The 22,626-nt window shown below is 39.0% G+C and overlaps 1 protein-coding gene across 1 annotated transcript in view; it reads right to left on the bottom strand.

Moving 5' to 3' along the window:
• slc2a15b (solute carrier family 2 member 15b) overlaps positions 1–22,279 on the bottom strand; it is a 32,061-nt gene extending 9,782 nt beyond the window's left edge. Inside the window, exons 1-10 of the mRNA XM_057843859.1 lie at positions 22,222–22,279; positions 18,716–18,814; positions 12,222–12,382; positions 12,000–12,124; positions 11,081–11,226; positions 8,984–9,116; positions 8,703–8,890; positions 3,304–3,414; positions 1,555–1,656; positions 775–850 (exon numbers count right to left, since the gene is read on the bottom strand). Of these exons, the coding sequence (XP_057699842.1) occupies positions 775–850; positions 1,555–1,656; positions 3,304–3,414; positions 8,703–8,890; positions 8,984–9,116; positions 11,081–11,226; positions 12,000–12,124; positions 12,222–12,382; positions 18,716–18,814; positions 22,222–22,266 (1,186 nt within the window). The 5' untranslated portion in view covers positions 22,267–22,279. The remainder of the gene's footprint in view (positions 1–774; positions 851–1,554; positions 1,657–3,303; positions 3,415–8,702; positions 8,891–8,983; positions 9,117–11,080; positions 11,227–11,999; positions 12,125–12,221; positions 12,383–18,715; positions 18,815–22,221) is intronic.
• Positions 22,280–22,626: the final 347 nt, after the last annotated feature.

Raw genomic sequence — 22,626 nt, 5'->3', positions numbered from 1 at the left:
CTAACTCAATTACTTTTTGGGAGAAGTAATATGAAACTGTAATTACTTTATAAAAGTAAGATAAACAACACTGTTCATAAAGATGAAGTCTGCAGAACAAAAAATCACGAAAGCCGAGATTTTATTTTGCCAATTCGTTGTCGAACACAATTTGCCTGCAACTATTGCTTATCACTTCTCAGAATTAGCAAAAGAAATGTTCCTTGACTCAAAGATTGCATCGGTAAGTTAATTTTATCAATTGACCTTGTTAATTTGTAATTGGACACACTAACGAACTACCTTCAATTCAAGCTGAATTGCGAGCTGAAGTGCCATGAAGTGCAGCCATTAAAAGGCATGATAGAAATTGCCAAATGTGCTACATACAATTATAACAAAAGTCTCTGTTAAATTTTAGTAATCATGACGTAGCTGAAGATATTGATTTTTCTTTGATTGCCCCAGGTTATATGTTATAATATTACCAATAAATTCATAGTATTTTAGAAATTGAGTTTTTTCGTTTTGTTTCATATTGCACACTATATACAACGTTGTAAGATTAGTCACCAATTTGTAAGGGCATACGTCACTATTTGTAAGATTGCCAATGGCCTCGGGTTGACAGGTATGCTATGTATATGTCAGTATTTATTTTTCCAATTAATCTAATTTTTCTAATTTCTGTCCTATATTCCTCTTTTCTGTAATAAAATAAGATAAAATAAACACATTTGTAGGATGTAGAAAAAAATGAAAAGCAAACAGTCATAAATGGCTGCCTTAATTTACCTGGACCAATACAGAAACCAGCAATAATCCCAACAACGCAGCCAACGCTGAGGTAGCGCATGAAGGACAGATGCTCCTGTGTTTGGGCAAACAAGTCATCATATTAGTTTACTATAATTGGAATGCTCGTTATTCATTAAAAGGACTGGAAACATATTTTTACTAAAAGTCATTTAACCGGATTGTCTTATGAAAGCGTCGAAAAATTCTCTAAAACAGTCTCTTTTTTTCCATCTGCATTTGTAATAATAAAAATATTAATAATGACAGACTCATAAAGTGCCGTCAAAGGTAACAAAGGAGTTCTCACTATAAGTCATTGGAGGTAATTAAAATGTATCTTAGAGACTGTGTGTCTGCATTCAGTTATTGAACATGTGCTTTGGTGAGCAGCTGGCACTTGATTTGTATTTGGAAGTGAAAGTATTTGTATTTTATATATTTGTAGAATCTGACCAAAAAGAAATGTAAAACCTAAAAGTTAAAACACTACGGGCCCTCTTTTCATACACTTTGCAAGTGCACTCGGGGTAAAACATAATGAATGAAATTCTGAGCCAGTCAGTGTCCCTAGTATGTTTTTGAATTTGGCAGATCGCTCTACCGCAAGAAAAGTGTACCAGCTCAGCAAGGGTATGTCCTGCCTATAGTAAAACTGCCTTAAAGGCCAGCAATCTACACTGCATTGAAACTGCTACTTGGTCTTTTAAATCCAAAATGCATGCAGCAAGCTTTGCACTGACACAAAAAAACCACATACACCATCGGATGGCAGTGTACCTGCAAGAAGAAAGACACGGTGATCCCAGCACAGCACAGGCTCATGAAGATGTAACCGCCAATCATCAGAGGTCTCCGACCTACACGTTCAATTGCAATACACTGCAAGATGGGAAACAAGTTTCCGTCACTATTTTTCGGCATCTACATTTGTTTTCAAAATTATTCAACACCCACAGTGGATAAGTATTTTTGCAAGTTCGACATTCATTTTTCATCTTGTTTATAATCACATCAAATAAATACATGTCAAATAAACAAATACAACGGAAATAACAAAAATATTTTTGGCACCATTACAATTTATGGCCTTTCTGTGATTACCTCATTGACAAAATTGTTCCAACCCCCAATTCCACCACTTTTAAGAACCAAGGTTTCCATCAAGTGTTGTCAAACAGCTGATGAAAGCATCTGTAGTTGTGAACGGAACCATAATAAGCAACAATTAAGCAGATTTCAAAGGACTGTGACACATGGCTCTTATTGGCAGTTAATGACACCTTTGCAAAGTGGTGAAGTCCAAGGAATGGTCAAAAAAGTTCAGGGAGGAGGTCATTTCACTTCATAAGCAAGGATATGGATATAAAAAGATAGCAAAAGGTAGAGAAAAATCCCCGGGTGACAGCTGAGGAACTACGACAGGACATGTCATAGGAAGGTATTCAGGTTTCATCCCAGACAAAAAGACGCACACTGCGAAAGGATGGCTTCCATGCAAGAACCCCCCTGCTGACTCCAAAGCACAAGAAGTATGCCAAAAACCATGTAGACAAACCACAAATACTGTTCTCTAAAGTGATGAGACGAAACTGGAACTTTTTGGGCCAATGGATCAACAGTACTTGTGGAGGAGATAGAATGATGCCTTTAAGAAAAGAACACCCTATCTACTGTAAAGCACGATGGGGGTCAGTCATGCTCTGGGGTTGTTTTGCTTCTTCAGGTACAGGGAGTTTTCAGCGTGTGCAAGGTGTTATGACTTCAGTTCAAGACCAGGAGAACTTGGATGCAAATGTCATGCAGTCATTGACAAAGCTGAGGCTTGGGTGAGGTTGGAACTTCCAACAGGACAATGATCCTAAGCATGCCTCAGCATCTACCACATCTTGGTTGCAAAAGAAGTGTTGGAGGATTCTGGAGTGGCCATCACAATCACCAGACTTAAATCCCATAGAAAATCTCAAGTGGTACTTGAAAAAGACAGTTGCAGCACACAAGCCCAAAAATGTTAACGAACTGGAGGCCTTTGCTCATGAGGAATGGGCAAAGATACCTGTGGATCACTGCAACAAACTTGTATCAAGCTAAGCATTACGTCTAAAGGATGTTATTGTTGCAAAGGATGTTGTACTAAGTACTAAAGTTATACATACTTAAGGGGTTGAATAATTTTGTCAATGAAGTAATCACAGAAAGGCCATAAATTAGAATATTCCCAAAAATATTTTTTTAATTTCAGTTGTATTTGTCTATTTTACATGTCATTATTTAATGTGATTATAAACAATATGAAAAATAAATGTCTAACTTGCAAAAACACCAATGTACTGTGGGGGTTGAATGATTTTGAACACAACTGTACTTACAGTTTTAGTCATCTAGTAATGGTTACATTCCTGTAAATCAATATAATGTTTGCCATAAATTTGTCATTCATTTGTGACAGGTTGTGAAGCATTACTAGTGATGTATTAATATCACACATTGTACTGTACATACAGGTATTCATCTCATAAGAGCACTCACCCCAAGCATTCCAGAGATGACCTCAATGGCTCCAGTTCCCACTGTGGTATACTGAATATGGGGTTCTGGAATTCCGGCATTCTTAAATATATCATTTGTGTAGAACCATATCTGAAATTGAGAATAACATGATGCTTAAAAGTTTGATGCAATTTATCAACATGATCATTATCGTCCAATTGCAGCCTATCAAGGTGCAGTACAAGGAAGGCACCTTGAGAGACCTGTTTGCAACCACTCAGATGAATCTTCTAAGCTCAAGATGCAAGACCTATTGTCTAAGCCCCAGTTGGATCCTGTTAATAACCTTACTGTCAGGGAAAAGGTGAGCTGCATAAAGCTGTGAATATCATGAAACTGAAGGTCACGATCCAGAATTAATCGTACACAAACTGGAGGGTAAAACGGTGAAGCTAATGTCGTTCGTTTTAATATGTCCTTATGTCCTGCTTTGGTTTCCAGCACATCCAATTAAATGACAAAGTACAACAGTTTGTTAAATGACAGATGGAATCTCACATGAGGAACTCCATTTCAACTAACTGCTGTCAGCGCATTTTGTGTAAAGTGTAAATGTTCTTTCTTTGAATGTGTGGAATTACAGTGGGGCAAATAAGTATTTAGTCAACCACTAATTGTGCAAGTTCTCCCACTTGAAAATATTAGAGAGGCCTGTAATTGTCAACATGGGTAAACCTCAACAATGAGGGACAGAATGTGGAAAAAAACAGAAAATCACATTGTTTGATTTTTAAAGAATTTATTTGCAAATCATGGTGGAAAATAAGTATTTGGTCAATACCAAAAGTTCATATCAATACTTTGTTATGTACCCTTTGTTGGCAATAACGGAGGCCAACGTTTTCTGTAACTCCTCACAAGCTTTTCACACACTGTTGCTGGTATTTTGGCCCTTTCCTCCATGCAGATCTCCTCTAGAGCAGTGATGTTTTGGGGCTGTCGTTGGGCAACACGGACTTTCAACTCCCTCCACAGATTTTCTATGGGGTTGAGATCTGGAGACTGGCTCGGCCACTCAAGGACCTTGAAATGCTTCTTAGGAAGCTACTCCTTTGTTGCCCTAGCTTTGTGTTTGGGATCATTGTCATGCTGAAAGACCCAGCCACGTCTCATCTTCATTGCTGATGGAAAGAGATTTTCACTCAAAATCTCTCGATACATAGCCCCATTCATTCTTTCCTTTACACACATCAGTCATCCTGGTCCCTTTGCAGAAAAACAGCTCTAAAGCATGATGTTTCCACCCCCATGCTTCACAGTGGGTATGGTGTTCTTCGGATGCAATTCAGTATTCTTTCTCCTCCAAACACAAGAACCTGTGTTTCTATCAAAAGTTCCATTTTGGTTTCATCTGACCATAACACATTCTCCCAGTCCTCTTCTGGATCATCCAAATGCTCTCTAGCGAACCGCAGACGGGCCTGGACGTGTACTGGCTTTACAGCGGGATACGTCTGGCAGTGGAGGATTTGAGTCCCTGGCGGCGCATTGTGTTACTGATAGTAGCCTTTGTTACTGTGGTCCCAGCTCTCTGTAGGTCATTCACTAGGTGCCCCCGTGTGGTTCAGGGATTTTTGCTCACCGTTGTTGTTATCATTTTGACACCACGAGGTGAGATCTTGCATGGAGCCCCAGATCAAGGGAGATTATCAGTGGTCTTGTATGTCTTCCATTTTCTAATAATTGCTCCCACAGTTGCTTTCTTTACACCAACCATTTTACCTATTGCAGATTCAGTCTTCCCAGCTTGGTGCATGTTTAGAATTTTGTCTCTGGTGTCCTTCGACAGCTCTTTGGTCCTGGCCGTAGTGGAGTTTGGACTGTGACTGACTGAGTTTGTGGACAGGTATCTTTTATACCGATAATGAGTTAAAACAGGTGCCATTAATACAGGTAACGAGTGTAGCCTCGTTAGACCTCGTTAGAAGAAGTTAGACCTCTTTGACAGCCAGAAATCTTTCTTGTTTGTAGGAGACCAAAGACTAATTTTCCACTGTAATTTGTAAATAAATTCTTTAAAAATCAAACAATGTGATTTTCTGTTTTTTATTTCCACGTTCTGTCTCTCATGGTTGAGGTTTTCCCAACCTTGCACAATTTGGTGGTTGACTAAATACTGATTTGCCCCGCTGTAATTGTGTAGATTTTCTCAGCTGATTTTGTCTCGCATAGTCTTTGGAATCATTCCAAGGTACGTTAGATCACATGCTTTCTAAGGATTCAGTAATTTATGTGAAGAATAAAATCTATTATAAGGTAGGGTCCAAGTTCCAAAGTTACTAGAGTAACCTTTTGAGAAAAATATATTTCTAAGAGTAGTTTTACTAAGCCATACATTTACTTTTACTTGAGATTTGTGAAGAAAAAAACACTACTATTTCTCCACTACTTTGGGGTACACAAGAGTCGTTCCATTTTTCCTCTTTATTCTACATATTCACATATTCGCCTGTTCAATCATGTGGCATCTTTAAAGCACCATAAAAAATGAAGTTTTGACATAGAGCATTGCTCTCAATATGACTCGAAAGCGCGGATTTAAACTTTTCTCCCTGTTTTCATCTGGAACCGAGTGACCACGGACAACCGGAGATATGATTAATTGTAACTATGAAGGAGCTATTCACTATTCAAACTAGGAACCCTTTTCTTCACTAGAGGGCACTCATGCTCTTCGGACGAATAATGCTTCAGTTTTTTTGTTTTGTTTTGTATTTCTATGTCTTAATGTGATTATGTAATGGGTTATTATACAGTATCAATATACCAATAGTTCACATAGATACGTTTGTGCTGAGAGAAAACAAATACCATTGTAAAAGAAATACAGTATAAATATATATATATCATAAGCAGTTACTCACAATGTTACTCTTTACTTGAGTATTCTTTTCACCAAACACTTTTTTATCTGCACTTACGTACATTATCTGGATCATTGGTTGTACTTTTACTTGAGTAATATTTTTTTGAAGTAACGCTACTCTTACGTGAGTAAAATTTTTGGCTACCCACCTCTGCCTATGGTCCATTCTGACTCTAAATGAGCTAACGAACTAACATGCGCCGCTGTGTGTTTAGGGTAAACACGGAAAAAACACTGTTCAACAAATTCGCTCATTAAACTGCAGAAAACGGGCAACCGGATTTGTAAATACAAAAGTTTGCTGTACACTCCATGCTGGCCACAAGGTGTTATCCTACTTGAGAAACATAACTTCAAACATGAAGAAACATTTAGAAGCCAGGTCGTGGGAAGTGCAATAAACTGTGTGTTGGAAAGAATATGGTTGTTACAGTATTTATATGTTGAGTCTACTGAATACAGATTTTAAAATGTAACTAGTAGGGCTGTCAAATTCATCCCTTTAACGGACGTTTTTTTTTTTTTTTTTTTTTTTTTTTTTTTTTTTAAATTAATCACCTTAAAATATTTGACCACAATTAACCCTCAAATAGTTTACGATGACGCTGTTTTAGCACATTGAGAGCGAAAAGGCAGAGAAATGCGTTGGGCACAGGCGTTCATTGGACCACGCCTTTTATTGACTTAAGCTTTGGCAGCCACTACTAACAGTCATGGTTCCCATCATGCATTTGGGCGGAGCAGGACACATTCTTTTTCTTAACACTCCTAATTGAACATAACGCAGAACATACAGTATACCATTTGCAGCAACCACTGACAGTCATGGTTGCCCAACGTCCCATCATGCATTTTGGCGGAACAGTTAAGTCACTACAGTATTATTTAGTGAAAGCACAACAAAAATAATATTCCTATCCCTCAAAAAAAGAATGTTCACAAAAAGAAAAGCGATGCGGCTGAAACGAAAATATTTAAAAGGGTTTTAATATAAAAATACTATAACTTGTACTCAAATTTATCTTTTAAGAACTACAAGTCTTTCTATCCGTAGATTCCTTTAAAAGAAAGAATGTTAATAATGTTAATGCCATCTTGTGGATTTATTGTTATAATAAACAAATACAGTACTTATTTACAGTATTTTGAATGTTTAAGTCTGTCTTGTGTCTTATCTTTTCATTCCAACAATAATTTTCAGAAAAAGATGGCATATTTTAGAGATGGTTTGAATTGCGATTAGTTACGATTAATTTATTTTTATGCTGTGATTAACTCAATTAAAAATTTTAATCGTTTGACTGCCCTTGTAACTAGTAATCTAATTTAGTTACTTTTAAAATCGAATGATAAATAACTAAATTGCTTTTCTAACTAGTAATCTGCAATCCATAACCATATTACTAGTTTAACTAGTCTATTCCAGACATCTGCTGTTGGTGATGTTTTTAAATGTTCACATGAGGTTTTTCAGCTTCTTGTGGCTGTAAGTGTAAAGACAATTGTGCTAAGCTAACAATAGCTGTCAACAATAACCAGTTTCAGGAAAAGACTGTGGGGCTGGAGCAGCAGCAGCATCACTCTGACTGAATATAGATATTAATAACCCCCCTTTTTTAGGGGGTGGGTGGCGGTGGGGGTTCTCACACATCTCATTCACTTGCATGGATGGGGGCACCACTGACATTGGGAGTGTACAGGGCCCAGAATTTGGTGCTACACCCCAGATGTCCACACAAAACAAATAGAATATTGAGGGGCCATTACGACCGTGAAAATCTTGCACAGGACCAATGACACTTCGGAGAAATGGCTGATATTGAGATATTATACAAGTAGCTGATCTGACAGCACAGACACACCAGAAAAAGACTTAAGCACCAGATGTTGAGATGGATATTATAAGAGGCTAAATGTTAATTTGTGACATTGTGCACAGAAACTGTTTGTGTTGAGAGTGGGCAAGAAGTCTTTAATTGATGAAAAACTCCTCAATGGTGGTTAAGAATGACCAATTGACATGCGAGCAGTCCAAGTCCTCAAATATGCTGTAATGGGCTTTAACTGTCATGTAATTGGATAAGTTGTAGAGAAAATATAGGTGAAAAATGCATAGCAATGAGTGTTTGAAGATGCACAACACGCTCTATGTTCATGTTCCGGTGTTCCAGTTTGTAACATCTGGGACTGGCAGACCCAGCGGGATGCACCCCTGCTGGGATTTTCTACTAGTATGGGAACCAGCATGCCTGCAGTTTCCAGCGGCACAGTGCAGTGAGTACCAGAGTGTTGCCTGCGTGTATGTCGATGGGTCAACCCTCCAATGGGGGCCAGCGTGGGGAAAAGAGACCTGAAGATAATGAGGCGAGGTTGTTTACCCCCTGCTTACAGGGACTGTGATGTATGGACAGGAAAGCATACAGACGGGGGAGCACAGCGGGGAGCTGTGATAATAACTGCGCAGCCTTTACACAAACATGGGAGAATCAATCCAACTTTTTCCCCCACTCACCGCATCAATGCCAGACAGCTGCATGCCGATGTTGACCACTACAATGGTGATGACTTGCCAGCGAACACAGTGGTCCATAAGGAGTCCACATACGGATACAGTCTGGATGGAGGACAAAGAACGTTGTTCCTCTTGCATCTCCTCCACCTCCAACTGGATGTTGCCTTTAGCACGGAACCACTTGAGGGCTGAAGCCAAGAGCACATGACATTTTCAATCTGGTATGTGAAGGAACAATTAGATTGCTTATGTGACAATTAACAGGCTGGTTAGGCGCAAACCTGCAATGGTGGCGTGAACATTGCCCTTTTCTATCAACAGATAACGTGGGCTCTCAGGAAACCATGGTAACAGCATCAGCTGGACCAGGGTTGGAAATACTATCAGGGACATGAGCAGAGGCCAGTGCTGTTCCTATAAGAAAATGTCCAAATTTTATGGGAACTTTGCAGAAAACAACAGTAATTCCTAGAATGTCCATACATTTCTCAGTCACAATCAGTGTTGTTGATAACGGTATTAGAGTGTAACAGCGTTTCTGGCAGTGTTATTTTTTGAGTAGTGGGTAATCTAATCAATTACTTTTCCCATCTTTGCAACACTGCTACCGTTACTGAGGATGTGAAGGGGCGCTTTACAACTTGGTTGCATGAAGATAGAGAGCAGAGCGGGAGCGGAGTGGAGGAAAGGGGGTGGTGACGCAGCTGCAAACGCAATGATGAAAGGCTAGGAGGCTTGGAGCTTGGACCATAGCGTTTGCGTGCTCGTCATAGACTTCATAATATATTGACGGGACACGGGGCGCGGGGCCGATTAATAGGGGGCCTACCTTTGTCAAAGCTGACCGAGTGGAAACACAAAGAGCTTTTTGCTCATGCTTATTCATTATAGATATGAATGTAAAACAGTCTCGATTCTTGGTTAAAAGCAAAAAAACAGGCTGTTAGCATTTATTTTACATAAATATGTCGAATGTGCTGCTAGTCTATAAGGGACTGTGGCGCCTTATCACCACAAAGAGCTTTTTATGTTGAAAATTCTTGTGAATAAATGCGTAAATCCCTGGACGTAAAAAAAAACGGGCAGTTAGCATTTATTTTACGTAAATATTGTAAATTATGACGCCAATGCCGTAGTGGGTAATTTTTCCCATTGATTTTTTTCACAACGTTTCAAAATCAATGCATGGTACGAAAAATATAATGATTACCTTGGATCCTCGAACAAATCACTCCTGAGACAATCCTTCCTGTTTGTATGTGTTACAGCTTTTGTACTTTTTCAACCAAAATCCGGCGTTGGATCGCTGCATGTGTTTGAGACTTCAACCGACTGAAGCGGACTGTTGGACGGCCCCCTACTTGAAGGCGTGGCGCAGTGTCTGGGGAATGTGTCCCGTCAATATCATTATGAAGTCGTTAGCATTAGCATTTAGCGTGGCGAGCGTCATCTTAAACTCAGGGGCAACTTTTTTTTTTTTTTTTTTTACTTACAGTTCGTGGCATTTAGGTGGGTACAATTAATAGAAAATAATGTACTGTTTTCCAGCTGAGTGTGCATTATCAGCACTAAGTTGGCGTTGTCCTTGTAGACGCAAAAATATAATCTTTTTTTTTTTTTTATTATTATCAAATATAGTCACTTGTCCTAAAGTATTCATGAATGACGTATCCATGAACCTTTAGTGATGTTTTTTAATCAAAACTAGAGATTCAAAGCCTCACCTGCATATTGAAAAATATATATACTAGTATATATTAGGAGTGTTACGATACACTTAAGTCACAAGTTACACACAAGTCAAGGTTCATCAAGTACCTACATACGTACGGATATCATGGTTTGGTGCGGGTTCAGTACAACAGAAAAAACAAAGAGGCTTTTTTTGCACAGCATTTGAAAGTTTGTATACCGGTCCATTACACTCTTATATAGGTGATTTTTTTTTTTTTTTTAAGCAAAAAGTGTGATCTACGTTTTTCCTGTTTTCACGGGAAAAAATCAGTTCAATTTAATCAGTTATTATAAACATATTTGATGTGAAAGATGTTATAGATTGTATAATAAGGTGTAGAACATGAAAAGTAACGTCAATTACTTTGCTGATTAACTAATTACTCTTCCAATGAGGTAACGCAACTCAATTACTTTTTGGGAGAAGTAATTTGCAACTATTGCTAATTACTGTTTCAAACTAAGATGAACAAAGCTGGTCACAATTTCATTCCAAACAGCAGCACAATTTAAATATTTAAGTAACTGATGACCAACAAGATGAAATTCAAAGCATTTTAAGCATAATATTTCAAGATGAATACATCAGAGACTTAAGAACCTGAATATACTGTACACTCATTAAAACACTGCCATTACCATACCTTTCCCATCAGCTCTTTAAGCCCCAGGACCTGAGCAATGAAGACTCCGAGGCAAATATGGATGCTCGGAATCAGACCAAGAAAACCTCGTAGATTCTTGGGGGCAATCTCACCAAGGTACATAGGAACCACACTGAGAGAGATACCTGTTCTTTGAAGACAGAAAACTTACCACCAGCTTTTAACTTCAAGCCCTGATCTTTTTCTATATATCTATATCTAGGGCTGCAAACGATTAATCATAATTAATCGCAATTCAAACCATCTCTACAATATGCCATATTTTTCTGTAAATTATTGTTGGAATGGAAAGATAAGACGGATATAAACATTCAACATACTGTACATAAGTACTGTATTTGTTTATCATAACAAATCCACAAGATGGCATTAACATTATTAACATTTTTTCTGTTAAAAGGATCCTTGCTCCACAGATAGAAAGACGTGTAGTTCTTAAAAGACAAATGTTAGAACAAGTTATAGTAATTTTATATTAAAACCCTCTTAATGTTTTCGTTTTAATACAATTTATAGAATTTTCAATCAAAAAATAAACTAGTAGCTCGCAATCGTTGACGTCGCCGAGCGGTGACGTCACATGGGATCCCTGCCGTTCTTCCTCAGTGTATTTACTGTAGTATTTACTGTAACTATGTAAGGTAGTGATTGAAATACACCACAAGGTGTCAGTGGCAAGTGTTAAATTACAGTACTTAGAAATCAAGGTAATGAGTGTGTTTTGTCCCTTGATGGACACCGTAGCTCCCTGTTTTATTATTCTTGTTTTTTAGAATGGGTCTATTGTCACACACACATACTGTATATATATATATACTACTTTACTTTTCAATACTAAATTGAGTTATTTTGATGATTTTGATTTCTTTCTTATCATTCAGGAGACAGAAAGGCTTACCCGAGTGTACTCCAACAATGAAGCGTCCAATGACGACCATGGATGGCTCCCTCCATGCTCTGCTAAGGCCCATGAGACCTCCTCCAACAAACACGAGGACAGTTGATCTCACCAGCGTCCCCTTCCTGTTCAGAAACATGCACACATTTTGACTACCGTTAGATATACAGTGTATTAAAAAAAGGTTTACTGTGTGTTACACTTTTGCCTTGACATACTAACCTCCCATACTTGGTTACTAGTTTTCCCACTAACAGAGCTCCGAGCATCCCACCAATGGCAAAGATAGACACAGTAAGGGAGTATAAGATTGTGATATACCGCTCATCTGGAATCCAGCCATACTTTTCTTGAAGAGTTTCATTGTAGAAGTCTTTGATATACTGATAGAGGTATAGAAAAATACAGTTATGGTATTTGAAACACAAATCACCAAACTTGCTGTCACTGGACAAGAAAAGAAAATAATGGGGAAAAACAAGTTCCGTCATTCAAATAGTACATGTACAGTATGACGATAGTGCTAATAAAATGCACCATTTTATTCTCATTGCATTCTCTGTGAACATTAAATGAGCAACAATGTTTTTTAGACAATAGTGGCTTCCTCCCATGAAAACCATTCTTGGCCATAGTTTTACATATAGTTGATGTGTGTGATGTGTGAGATATCGGACTGTGGCAGTGATTTCTGTAAGTCTTTAGCAGACACCGTAGGGTCGTCTTTGGTGGACGGCCACTCCTTGGGAGAGAAGCAACAGTGCCAGACTCTCTCCATTTGTAGACAACTTCTCTGACTGTCGATTGATGAACATCCAGACTTTTAGAGATGGTTTTGTATCCTTTCCTAGCTTCATACAAATCAAAAATCCTTGATCGAAGGTCTTCAGACAGCTGTTTTGACCGAGCCATGATGCACATCAGGCAATACTTCTCATCAAGACATTTCTTACCAGGTATGTGCTTTATAGTGAGCAGGGAGCTTTAAACCACTCATCAGTGATTGGGCACACACCTGACTTAAAATTTTTGGTAAATATTGGTTTCAACTGCTCTTTAAGTCTCCTTAGGCAGAGGGTTCACTAACCTAGGGGCCGTTTACATGGTGACTTTCTGAGAATAACAAAAATTTCAAAGTTGCATTTGCGTCTCCATTCGAACAATGTCGCAATTCCGCATGAAAACCAGGCCCTAGGGGGCAGTGCAGATTTACAGGGCGACAGAGAATGATGCACTTTGACCCCACCAAGCTCCCTCAGCCCGGAAAAAAATATGCCCGCCCACTCGAAGCAATGGCATTTTTCTTTTGTTCAAAAAGGCACAAAAATGGATACATTCAACATATTTAATTTAAAAATATTATTAAAACAGTAAATTAAAACCGACATTCCACCATATTTGCTGTTTTTTAATGTTCAGTAGCACCGCTGCGCACGGCCAATGTGACGTGTACGAGTGCTGACATTTCCGCTGCGGTCTCGCGCCGCGGGTGTCTTTGATATGCATGCCGAGGAAGCACCCCTCAATCCCCCGCAATCGGATTCTTCCACTTTGGAGGCAGGATTCAGAATTTTTCGTCTTCGCCTTCCGTCTTCGCCGACATCATATGCACGCGAGGCGAGTCCGCTACTCAGTCATTGCGTCTTTGCGTCGCAGAGTCGACATGTAAACTGCCCCTTATTTTCCCACTTTCTGTCATTGTTTGCATGCTATCCTCATTAAAATATGAAAACCTATAAATGTTTGGGTGGTTTTAGTTAACCCTTTAACACCTAAGCCTATTTTGGCCGAATTTGCAAGCATTTGATGTTGCCTTTATATTTCAAAGAAAACATTGTTTACAATGGCCAAGTTGGGTCCCTTTTTTCAGGACACCTTGAACTTCATGTCTAAACTGTTGTTTTCTTCACTGACCAATTATAATCCACATTTTGGTCCCAAAAAAGACAAAAAAATCCCAAAATCTTTTTTCAAAATTTGTAATGTTGATGTCCCATTGACAACCAAACATGCCCGACCAACCGTTTTGAAGCTTGATAATATTAATTCAACTTGTTAGGATAAACATTCAATAGAAAAAAATAAGATTGAATAGTTTTATGTTTGACAATTCAACACAAACAGCAGGTATGGTCATAGGCGTTTTTTGCCTTTACACATACTATGGTCAAAACAGGTTATATACTGTGCAAAATAGTGAGAAAAAAAATTATATAGGCCTATATATCATCTAACACAAAAAGGGTTTGGAGGATATCTCTTTGTGAAGTTAGGTGTTGTACCCATCACCTTATCAAAAGTATATACGTACATGCAATCAAGCTTCTCCAACACACATCTACATAAAAAGTGAAAAGATTATAGTTAAGAAAAAATATATATAACGTTGAAAAAAAGTATTTTAAAAAATATTGACAAGTAGTTCAGTTCAATCCAAAATTTTCAGGCATGCGACCCAATAAAGTTTTTTTTTTTGGGGGGGCGCACTCAATAAAGCTTCTTCTTGAACAGGTCACGGAGCTGCGTCACACACAACGTCACGCAGCCTACTCTTTCGCTGTTCGCGCGGTGCTGTCACTTCTACTCGCCGAGACGCTGACTCATCCCAAGAAAACAACGACAAATACGGCTCATCTTCTTCCTTGAGTTAATGAAATAATGCATTAGCTTGCGCTAAATGTAGTTTTAGATTAATTCTCCACGTTTCAAAGTCGCTCGCGCGGGGCGGCTATTTTTCGGCACAACACCGGCCGTTGCTTGCTTCGCATGCCTCCCTTTCAATAGTTGGCGCCTCGCTCGAAAATTTATTAATAATGATCACATTCGGTTCGTCCTTCTTGACATCACAACGGCTCTTGGGATATGTAGTCTTTTGTGCTGCTTTCGGTTTTGAAAAAGGACAAGTAATGATGGAAATATGGAGATGGATACATGGTCCATGCAGCGTTTTAATGCATATTTATGAGTGCAATAAAACTATAAAACTCAAATGACATTACAGTGCCTTGCAAAAGTATTCGGCCCCCTTGAACCTTGCAACCTTTCGCCACATTTCAGGCTTCAAACATAAAGATATAAAATTTTAATTTTTTGTCAAGAATCAACAACAAGTGGGACACAATCGTAAAGTGGAACAAAATTTATTGGATAATTTAAACTTTTTTAACAAATAAAAAACTGAAAAGTGGGGCGTGCAATATTATTCGGCCCCCTTGCGTTAATAATTTGTAGCGCCACCTTTTGCTCCAATTACAGCTGCAAGTCGCTTGGGGTATGTTTCTATCAGTTTTGCACATCGAGAGACTGACATTCTTGCCCATTCTTCCTTGCAAAACAGCTCGAGCTCAGTGAGGTTGGATGGAGAGTGTTTGTGAACAGCAGTCTTCAGCTCTTTCCACAGATTCTCGATTGGATTCAGGTCTGGACTTTGACTTGGCCATTCTAACATCTGGATACATTTATTTTTGAACCATTCCATTGTAGATTTGGCTTTATGTTTTGGATCATTGTCCTGTTGGAAGATAAATCTCCGTCCCAGTCTCAGGTCTTGTGCAGATACCAACAGGTTTTCTTCCAGAATGTTCCTGTATTTGGCTGCATCCATCTTCCCGTCAATTTTAACCATCTTCCCTGTCCCTGCTGAAGAAAAGCAGGCCCAAACCATGATGCTGCCACCACCATGTTTGACAGTGGGGATGGTGTGTTCAGGGTGATGAGCTGTGTTGCTTTTACGCCAAACATATCGTTTTGCATTGTGGCCAAAAAGTTCAATTTTGGTTTCATCTGACCAGAGCACCTTCTTCCACATGTTTGGTGTGTCTCCCAGGTGGCTTGTGGCAAACTTTAAACGAGACTTTTTATGAATATCTTTGAGAAATGGCTTTCTTCTTGCCACTCTTCCATAAAGGCCAGATTTATGTGAAACATTAAAACTGTTCAGAATCCGGGCACTTAGACTTCCATTCTCTGTGTCAAACAGCTGAACAGGACAGGTTTAAAAAAAAAAAAAAAAAAGAAGAAGAAAGTTTGGAAGGACGGCCGGGTCTTGGTAGATTTTTAGTGGTCTGATGCTCCTTCCATTTCAATATGATGGCTTGCACAGTGCTCCTTGAGATGTTTAAAGCTTGGGAAATCTTTTTGTATCCAAATCCGGCTTTAAACTTCTCCACAACAGTATCTCGGACCTGCCTGGTGTGTTCCTTGGTTTTCATAATGCTCTCTGCACTTTAAACAGAACCCTGAGACTATCACAGAGCAGGTGCATTTATACGGAGACTTGATTACACACAGGTGGATTCTATTTATCATCATCGGTCATTTAGGACAACATTGGATCATTCAGAGATCCTCACTGAACTTCTGGAGTGAGTTTGCTGCACTGAAAGTAAAGGGGCCGAATAATATTGCACGCCCCACTTTTCAGTTTTTTATTTGTTAAAAAAGTTTAAATCATCCAATAAATGTTGTTCCACTTCACGATTGTGTCCCACTTGTTGTTGATTCTTGACAAAAAAAATTACATTTCATATCTTTATGTTTGAAGCCTGAAATGTGGCAAAAGGTTGCAAGATTCAAGGGGGCCGAATACTTTTGCAAGGCACTGTATCTCCCGTTTTTCTTTGCCGATTGACTTCAAATAAAAACTGGTGTGGACATCAACTTCCACACTTTCAAACGAGACCAACCAGCGGCACGTGGGTGACATAATTACAGCGTGACGAAGCTTCAAAGACGATATGCGTAAATGCGTCGCTGCCGACACGTTCGGTGTTAAAGGGTTAAAGCAGACACTGTTTTTACCTCTGTGTGATTTTGACAAAGATCAGATCACATTTGATGGTGATTTTAAGCAGAAATTTGAGAAATTCCAAAAGGTTCAGATACTTGTTCATACACCTGTTGTTTCAGCTGGCAGGCTGCAATTGACGGTAGATAGACATCTAATTTATTTTGGCTGGATTGGACGTCTAACGCCATCAATGGCACTAAAACCAGAGCATTCACAGCCAGTCTTTTGTGAGCATTTGCAGGTTACTTTTTGTTAATTTTGAGTCACTTCTTATTCATTTGGGGGCATTCTTAAGTCACTTCCTTTCCAGTAACCCAAAATCAACACAAAATGGTGTGAAATGCCCAAAATGACTAGTAGGCCAGAGACGCCCAATCCACCTGCAAAAGACTTTTCATTCAGGACAAAGGGAGTCAAAACTATCAAGTCTCACATAAGAGGAAAAAAAAACTGTGGTCTGTGGCAGAGTTTACAGTGAAATAAAATTTGTTTTTAACTTCATTAGAAATTGTTGCAACATGTTTCGGTCTCAAATTACTTTTCAAGGTCTTAAAAATGTCTTAAATAACTATAAATTTAACGTTTAAAAGGGTGCAAGAACCTTGCATTATTGAGAGCTCTTTTCCCAAATTAAATAAACACCATATTAAGAATGTAGACAAACACATTTACTTTACATACTTTAACAAAAGCAACAACAACAACAACAAAAACATGTCCAAACCAGGTCAATTTAACAGGGTAAGGAGTTAAATTTTCACATGCATTGACCTGGGATTCATGCTGGACCAACCTACCTGTGAACCACCACATTTTCTTAAAAGATCTGATGAAAAGCTTTCATAGTACAGTAATCTATCATCTCAAACTCAACTGAATTAAACACAAATGAAAATATGGCTTGGACAACACTAGTGTAACAAATGCATAACCAATCCTAAAAGTCACATGTACCATGGTTAAAGCTTTGTCCTAACCACATTAGGAGCATGTCAGTTTCTAATATTGCATGACGTGCATGTAGGCATATGGGATCTTGAACTAACTGGACACATGGTGTGTAAAAATATATAGCTAGTTCTCAGATTTGCACATCAGAAAAAGACAAGTCATTTGATGTTATGGCAGAGGGTCAGCTATAAATTTGTTTCAGCGTTTATTAGATCTGAAATCAATTCTCAAGCAGACAGGAAGCCGGCGTGAGGAATCTGATGACCTCAGAGCTAGAACAATATGATCCACTGACGAGATTTCATTGTAGTTCTCTAGTTAAACATTGCACACAATGCTGGGTGAATCAGGATGGTTATCACGTTTGCCTCACAGTCAAAGCATCAAGATTAGAATCTTAGCTATTCAACCTTTGTGTGGAATTTACATGTTTTCTATATGCTTGCATTTATTCATTGGTACTCACATTTATAGGTTTACTTAAAACTAGAATATGTCTGTTTGTTCTGTTCGAATGATTGCCTGCCTTTAATAGTTAATTTTGTGATTGACCGTGTCAGTCTTGGGTATACTACCTCACCGCTGATGTCAAAGAATTGCTCCAGCATCCCTATGGCTCTGAACAGGATAATCACTACAGATGATAAATGGATGAACCACCGTAAAAACAACGCAGAAAAAATATCGTAAATCATAGTATAAAAGTGCCTTATTTAGCACTGCACACCAACCACAAAGCACACGCACATCAGCAAGGGATGAAACGGGAATGCTTCTCAGCTCTCTCCATTTGTGGACTGTGTCAAATTTGGTATTGAACGGTTGATCAAGGCACATGACGGAAGTACTCTTCAATTTGACATGCAAAGCCACATGACCCCACATGACAATCAGATGTGTCCTCTCACACGTTGCTTCAAATGGTATCTTGAGAGATTAGTCAAAGAATGAAAACGCTGGTAGCAGCGACACAAACCTGCGCGGGAGAGTTGACCACAGCAAGATTAAATCCATAGAGCATGGAGCTGCCGAACGAAGCCAGAAAAGCAACTGCCAGCAGGGACTTCGTGAGGTTCTGAGAGGATAGACAGACAGGCATAGAGATTCCTTATCCAACATTTACTTATAATATGGACCTCACATGGTCTCTATCTGGTATATTAAAGTCCAAATTACTATATAAAAAAATAGAAATTGCAGCAGTATGGTGGTAGAGTGGTTAGCACGTCCGCCTCACAGTTCTGAGAGTTCAATGGTTGAATCCCGGGCTCTGGTTTTCCTCCGACTTCCCAAAAATATCCATCGTAGGCTGATTGAACACTCTAAAATGTCCCTAGGTACGAGTATGTGCGTGAATGGATTTTCGTCTCCTTGCGCCCCGTGATAGGCTGGCAACCGATTCAAGGTGTACCCCGCCTACTGCCTGTAGTTATCTGGGATTGGCTCCAGCACCCCCGCGACCCTCGTGAGGATAAGTGGCTGAGAAAATGAATGAATGAAAATAGAAAATGCAATTTCTGCAGAAATTCCGTGGTGATGCTTTGCCCTCTAATGGATCACTTGCCGTTGATTTTCCGTCATTTCCTCTTAATTTTGGGGCATTTTTGGGTCACTCCTTGTTAACTTATTGCTATTGACAGCGATATACGTCCAGTCCATTTTGAATGGGAGGGGTTAATGAACATTAATTGGACGTCCAGTGCTGTCAGTGGCATTGAAAGATGAGCAGTGTCTGAGTCTTTTCAGTTTAAATGAATAGCGTACCATACGAATGCTATTTTTAGACCATGACGTCGCCATCGTAACGCGGAAATGGGTCATTATAGACACACCCTCGCATACAATCCATGTTATTTCTGCTTGTTTTATCCGGTAATCTTTCAAAAAAGAACATGCCGATCAAACACTGCTGCTATGGAACTTGTAGAAACGACTCTAGACATTACAACATATGAAGAATTTTTTTCTTGTGATCAAACACTGCTGCTATAGAACTTGTAGAAACGACTCTAGACATTACGACATATGAAGGATGTTTTCTTCTTGCCTGGTATACCAGACTCACCACTGTTCCAGCGATTGAGTCTGGCTACTGTCCGGCGGATCAAATTCCGAGGGCGGAGCAAGCCACAGCAAACAGACAGCGAGTGGACCAATCAGCGACGGGCAGACGTGACGTTGTTAAAGCGACAAGTAATTAGCGTGAGCGGAGAATGGAGAAGTTTATTTAACATGGCTAGCACGAGCCATGTTGACTGTTGCCAATGACTTGTTTCGATGTGTTTTGGTAATTTAAAACTGGTTTTACCGCGGACTGGAACATATTCTTGGCTCTCCCGTTCGCCATCTGTTTTGTTGTAGACACGACTTTCGGCGCGCAAGAGTGACGTTACTCGTTAAGAACACGTCACGCAAATAAACTAATCTGATTGGACGATTGATTTTGTACCTTGCTCGGGAGGCCGTTAATGGGCTGGGTCCCAGACTATTTCTCACAGTGTTTGAAAAATACAGGGAGAATAGTCTGGCTGTGCCAGGCAAGTTTTCTTCATATGTTTCACTAAAATAAAAACTCAGAGGAAAAAATATGAAGAATGGATCAACTTGCGCGGACGTCCAAAAGACCAGTTTAACGCCAGCAAGGCGAAGCCATTCACATTTCATATGCAATAAACATCTGACAATGAATGACCTAAAAAAATTTAAATTGTTTCTGACTGTCACTGTTACTTTTTCTGTTGTAAAAAAAAAAAAAAAAAAAAACTTTAGTCAGCAGTTAGCAAAGTGTAAATAAATTATAGAATTAAGATTTGTTATTAATGAAAAAATTAAAAATGTTCGTTGGCTCTCACTGAGTAGCATTTGCATTTGCTACACAAAAATAGGAATGTAAATTGCCCCGAAGAATGGTCAGAGATGTAAGACAACCAGAGGATATAATATATAAGAAAGACAGGGCATATGGTGGTAAAGGACAGATTGATGAAACAGGAGAATGTCATCGTCAGTGTCGTAAGGCAATGCACACAAGAAAAAGGTGTCGATGAAAAAGCTAACTCTGGATCAGGTCGGCTCTTTATCCCGTCTTATTCAGCCCTCGACACGATCTCTTTAACTGAACATTTGTATGTACTTCCACATCTTTACCAGTGAATTTGGCACCAGGGACATCACTTTCAGACAGAATTGGTAGGTTGAGCTCAGTAAACATCTTGTTCGTACACTATTTCCATGCATTTACTTTTAGGGACAAACGGGGGGTTGACCCGCCTAGCAGCAATTGCTAACGTCATGAATATTAACGAGCAAAACTGACGTGTCGCTTGCGGTACGCCATTGGATGTCTACCGTTGTCAAAGGCAGGCAAGGAGTTCATTTTGGGTCACCTCCTTGTTAATTGTAGAGTGCTTATAGGTCACATCCTGATGATTTTGGGTTATTCCAAGGTCAATCTGTACACCTTGGACCATTTCCTGTTGATTCCAGGGCATTTGTGGATGACGTCCTGTTCATTGGTCACTTCCTGTAAATTTGGGGACTTTTTCAGGTCACTTTGATATCAGGTCATATTTTTCCCATTGGAAATGAACAGGGATGTTCTTGTCAAATTTTGGTATTGTACGTTTTTGGCAAAAACTGTATACAACTTTTGTGCACTTTGATTTAATGAATTTTTGGGATGTGCAAATTATGTGAATCTGGGGAAAAAATGTAGGATGAGATACAACTCTAAATATGAAATTTAAAATGTTTTTGCCATTACAAATGAATGGGATTTTTTTCTTTTTTTTTTTTGGTTAAAAAAAATCTATTTTGCAGCAACCATAGATGTTAAGGGCGACATAGAAATAGAGTGAATTTTTGGGACATATCAAAGATGGAACAAAAAGAATGACAATGGGCTGTGCATCGCTCCAGAAAAAATTTAAATTAAAAAGATGTGGGGGGGGGGGAATAATATGCGGGGAATTTTGCCTTGCAAATCTACTCAGAACAAGACTGTTAATACATTTACAGCAGTCGTTCAAGTTATTTTAGGAATTTAAGTTTTACTTTCGTCAATGTTTCTGTATAGAAAGTTGGTCCTTGGAGAGTTTTAACTGACAGGAAGCAGAGACCATCTGCTAATACAACGCATGCACAGATAGACACCAAAAAAACTTAATTCAGAAATGTAATGAAGAGTTAAGATGACAGACAACATGTGAACATAGCTGGTAGTGGATAATGCTGCCCAGTCAGCAGTTAATTTAGCCTCATTACAAGAAAGACGTGAATGTCGTTTAATTTTTAGAGGCCAGACATCCACATGCGGTTGGTTACTCTTTAATTCAGACTTCCCACCAAATTTGTACATGTTTGTTTCCAAATTGTCAATGAAAACGACTTTCAGCAGAATTGAGTTAATTTAATTTTACCTAATACGATATGTCAACAATGCGGATTGTTTGAAACATTCCAGTATTTTTACAACCAACTCACCCTACTGATTTTGGCCTCCTTTACCACCAAGAGTTCCTCCACCATTTTGACCGCAAAAAGTAAGTCCCGCCGTAAGAAATGATGGAAAAGCTCACGTGTGAAACTTTATAACCTTCCCACATGGCATGCTTATTTGTACTTTCCCCGCCACTTGCTGTCACACAGCTGAGGGTGTGTTGGGGGCGGAATATGCAAAGATGATTCAACTCCAAACTGTGGATCACGTGAGCCAACATGGGACTTTTTCCTTGTGCTACTGGTATCCTCCCAGCAAACAGAAATGAGGCAAAACTAAAAACGTTCGAGCAAGTATAAATTAGGTTGTAATTCTTAATTCTTTTCTTTATTTGCATTCATCAATATTGCCTCTTTTTTTTAATTCAGCCATGCAGTGTTTTGCATTAA

The sequence above is a fragment of the Corythoichthys intestinalis genome, chromosome 8 (genome assembly GCF_030265065.1).
Source record: "Corythoichthys intestinalis isolate RoL2023-P3 chromosome 8, ASM3026506v1, whole genome shotgun sequence".
NCBI classification, from domain to species: Eukaryota; Metazoa; Chordata; class Actinopteri; order Syngnathiformes; family Syngnathidae; genus Corythoichthys; species Corythoichthys intestinalis.
This window is presented reverse-complemented; position numbering and strand designations above follow the sequence as displayed.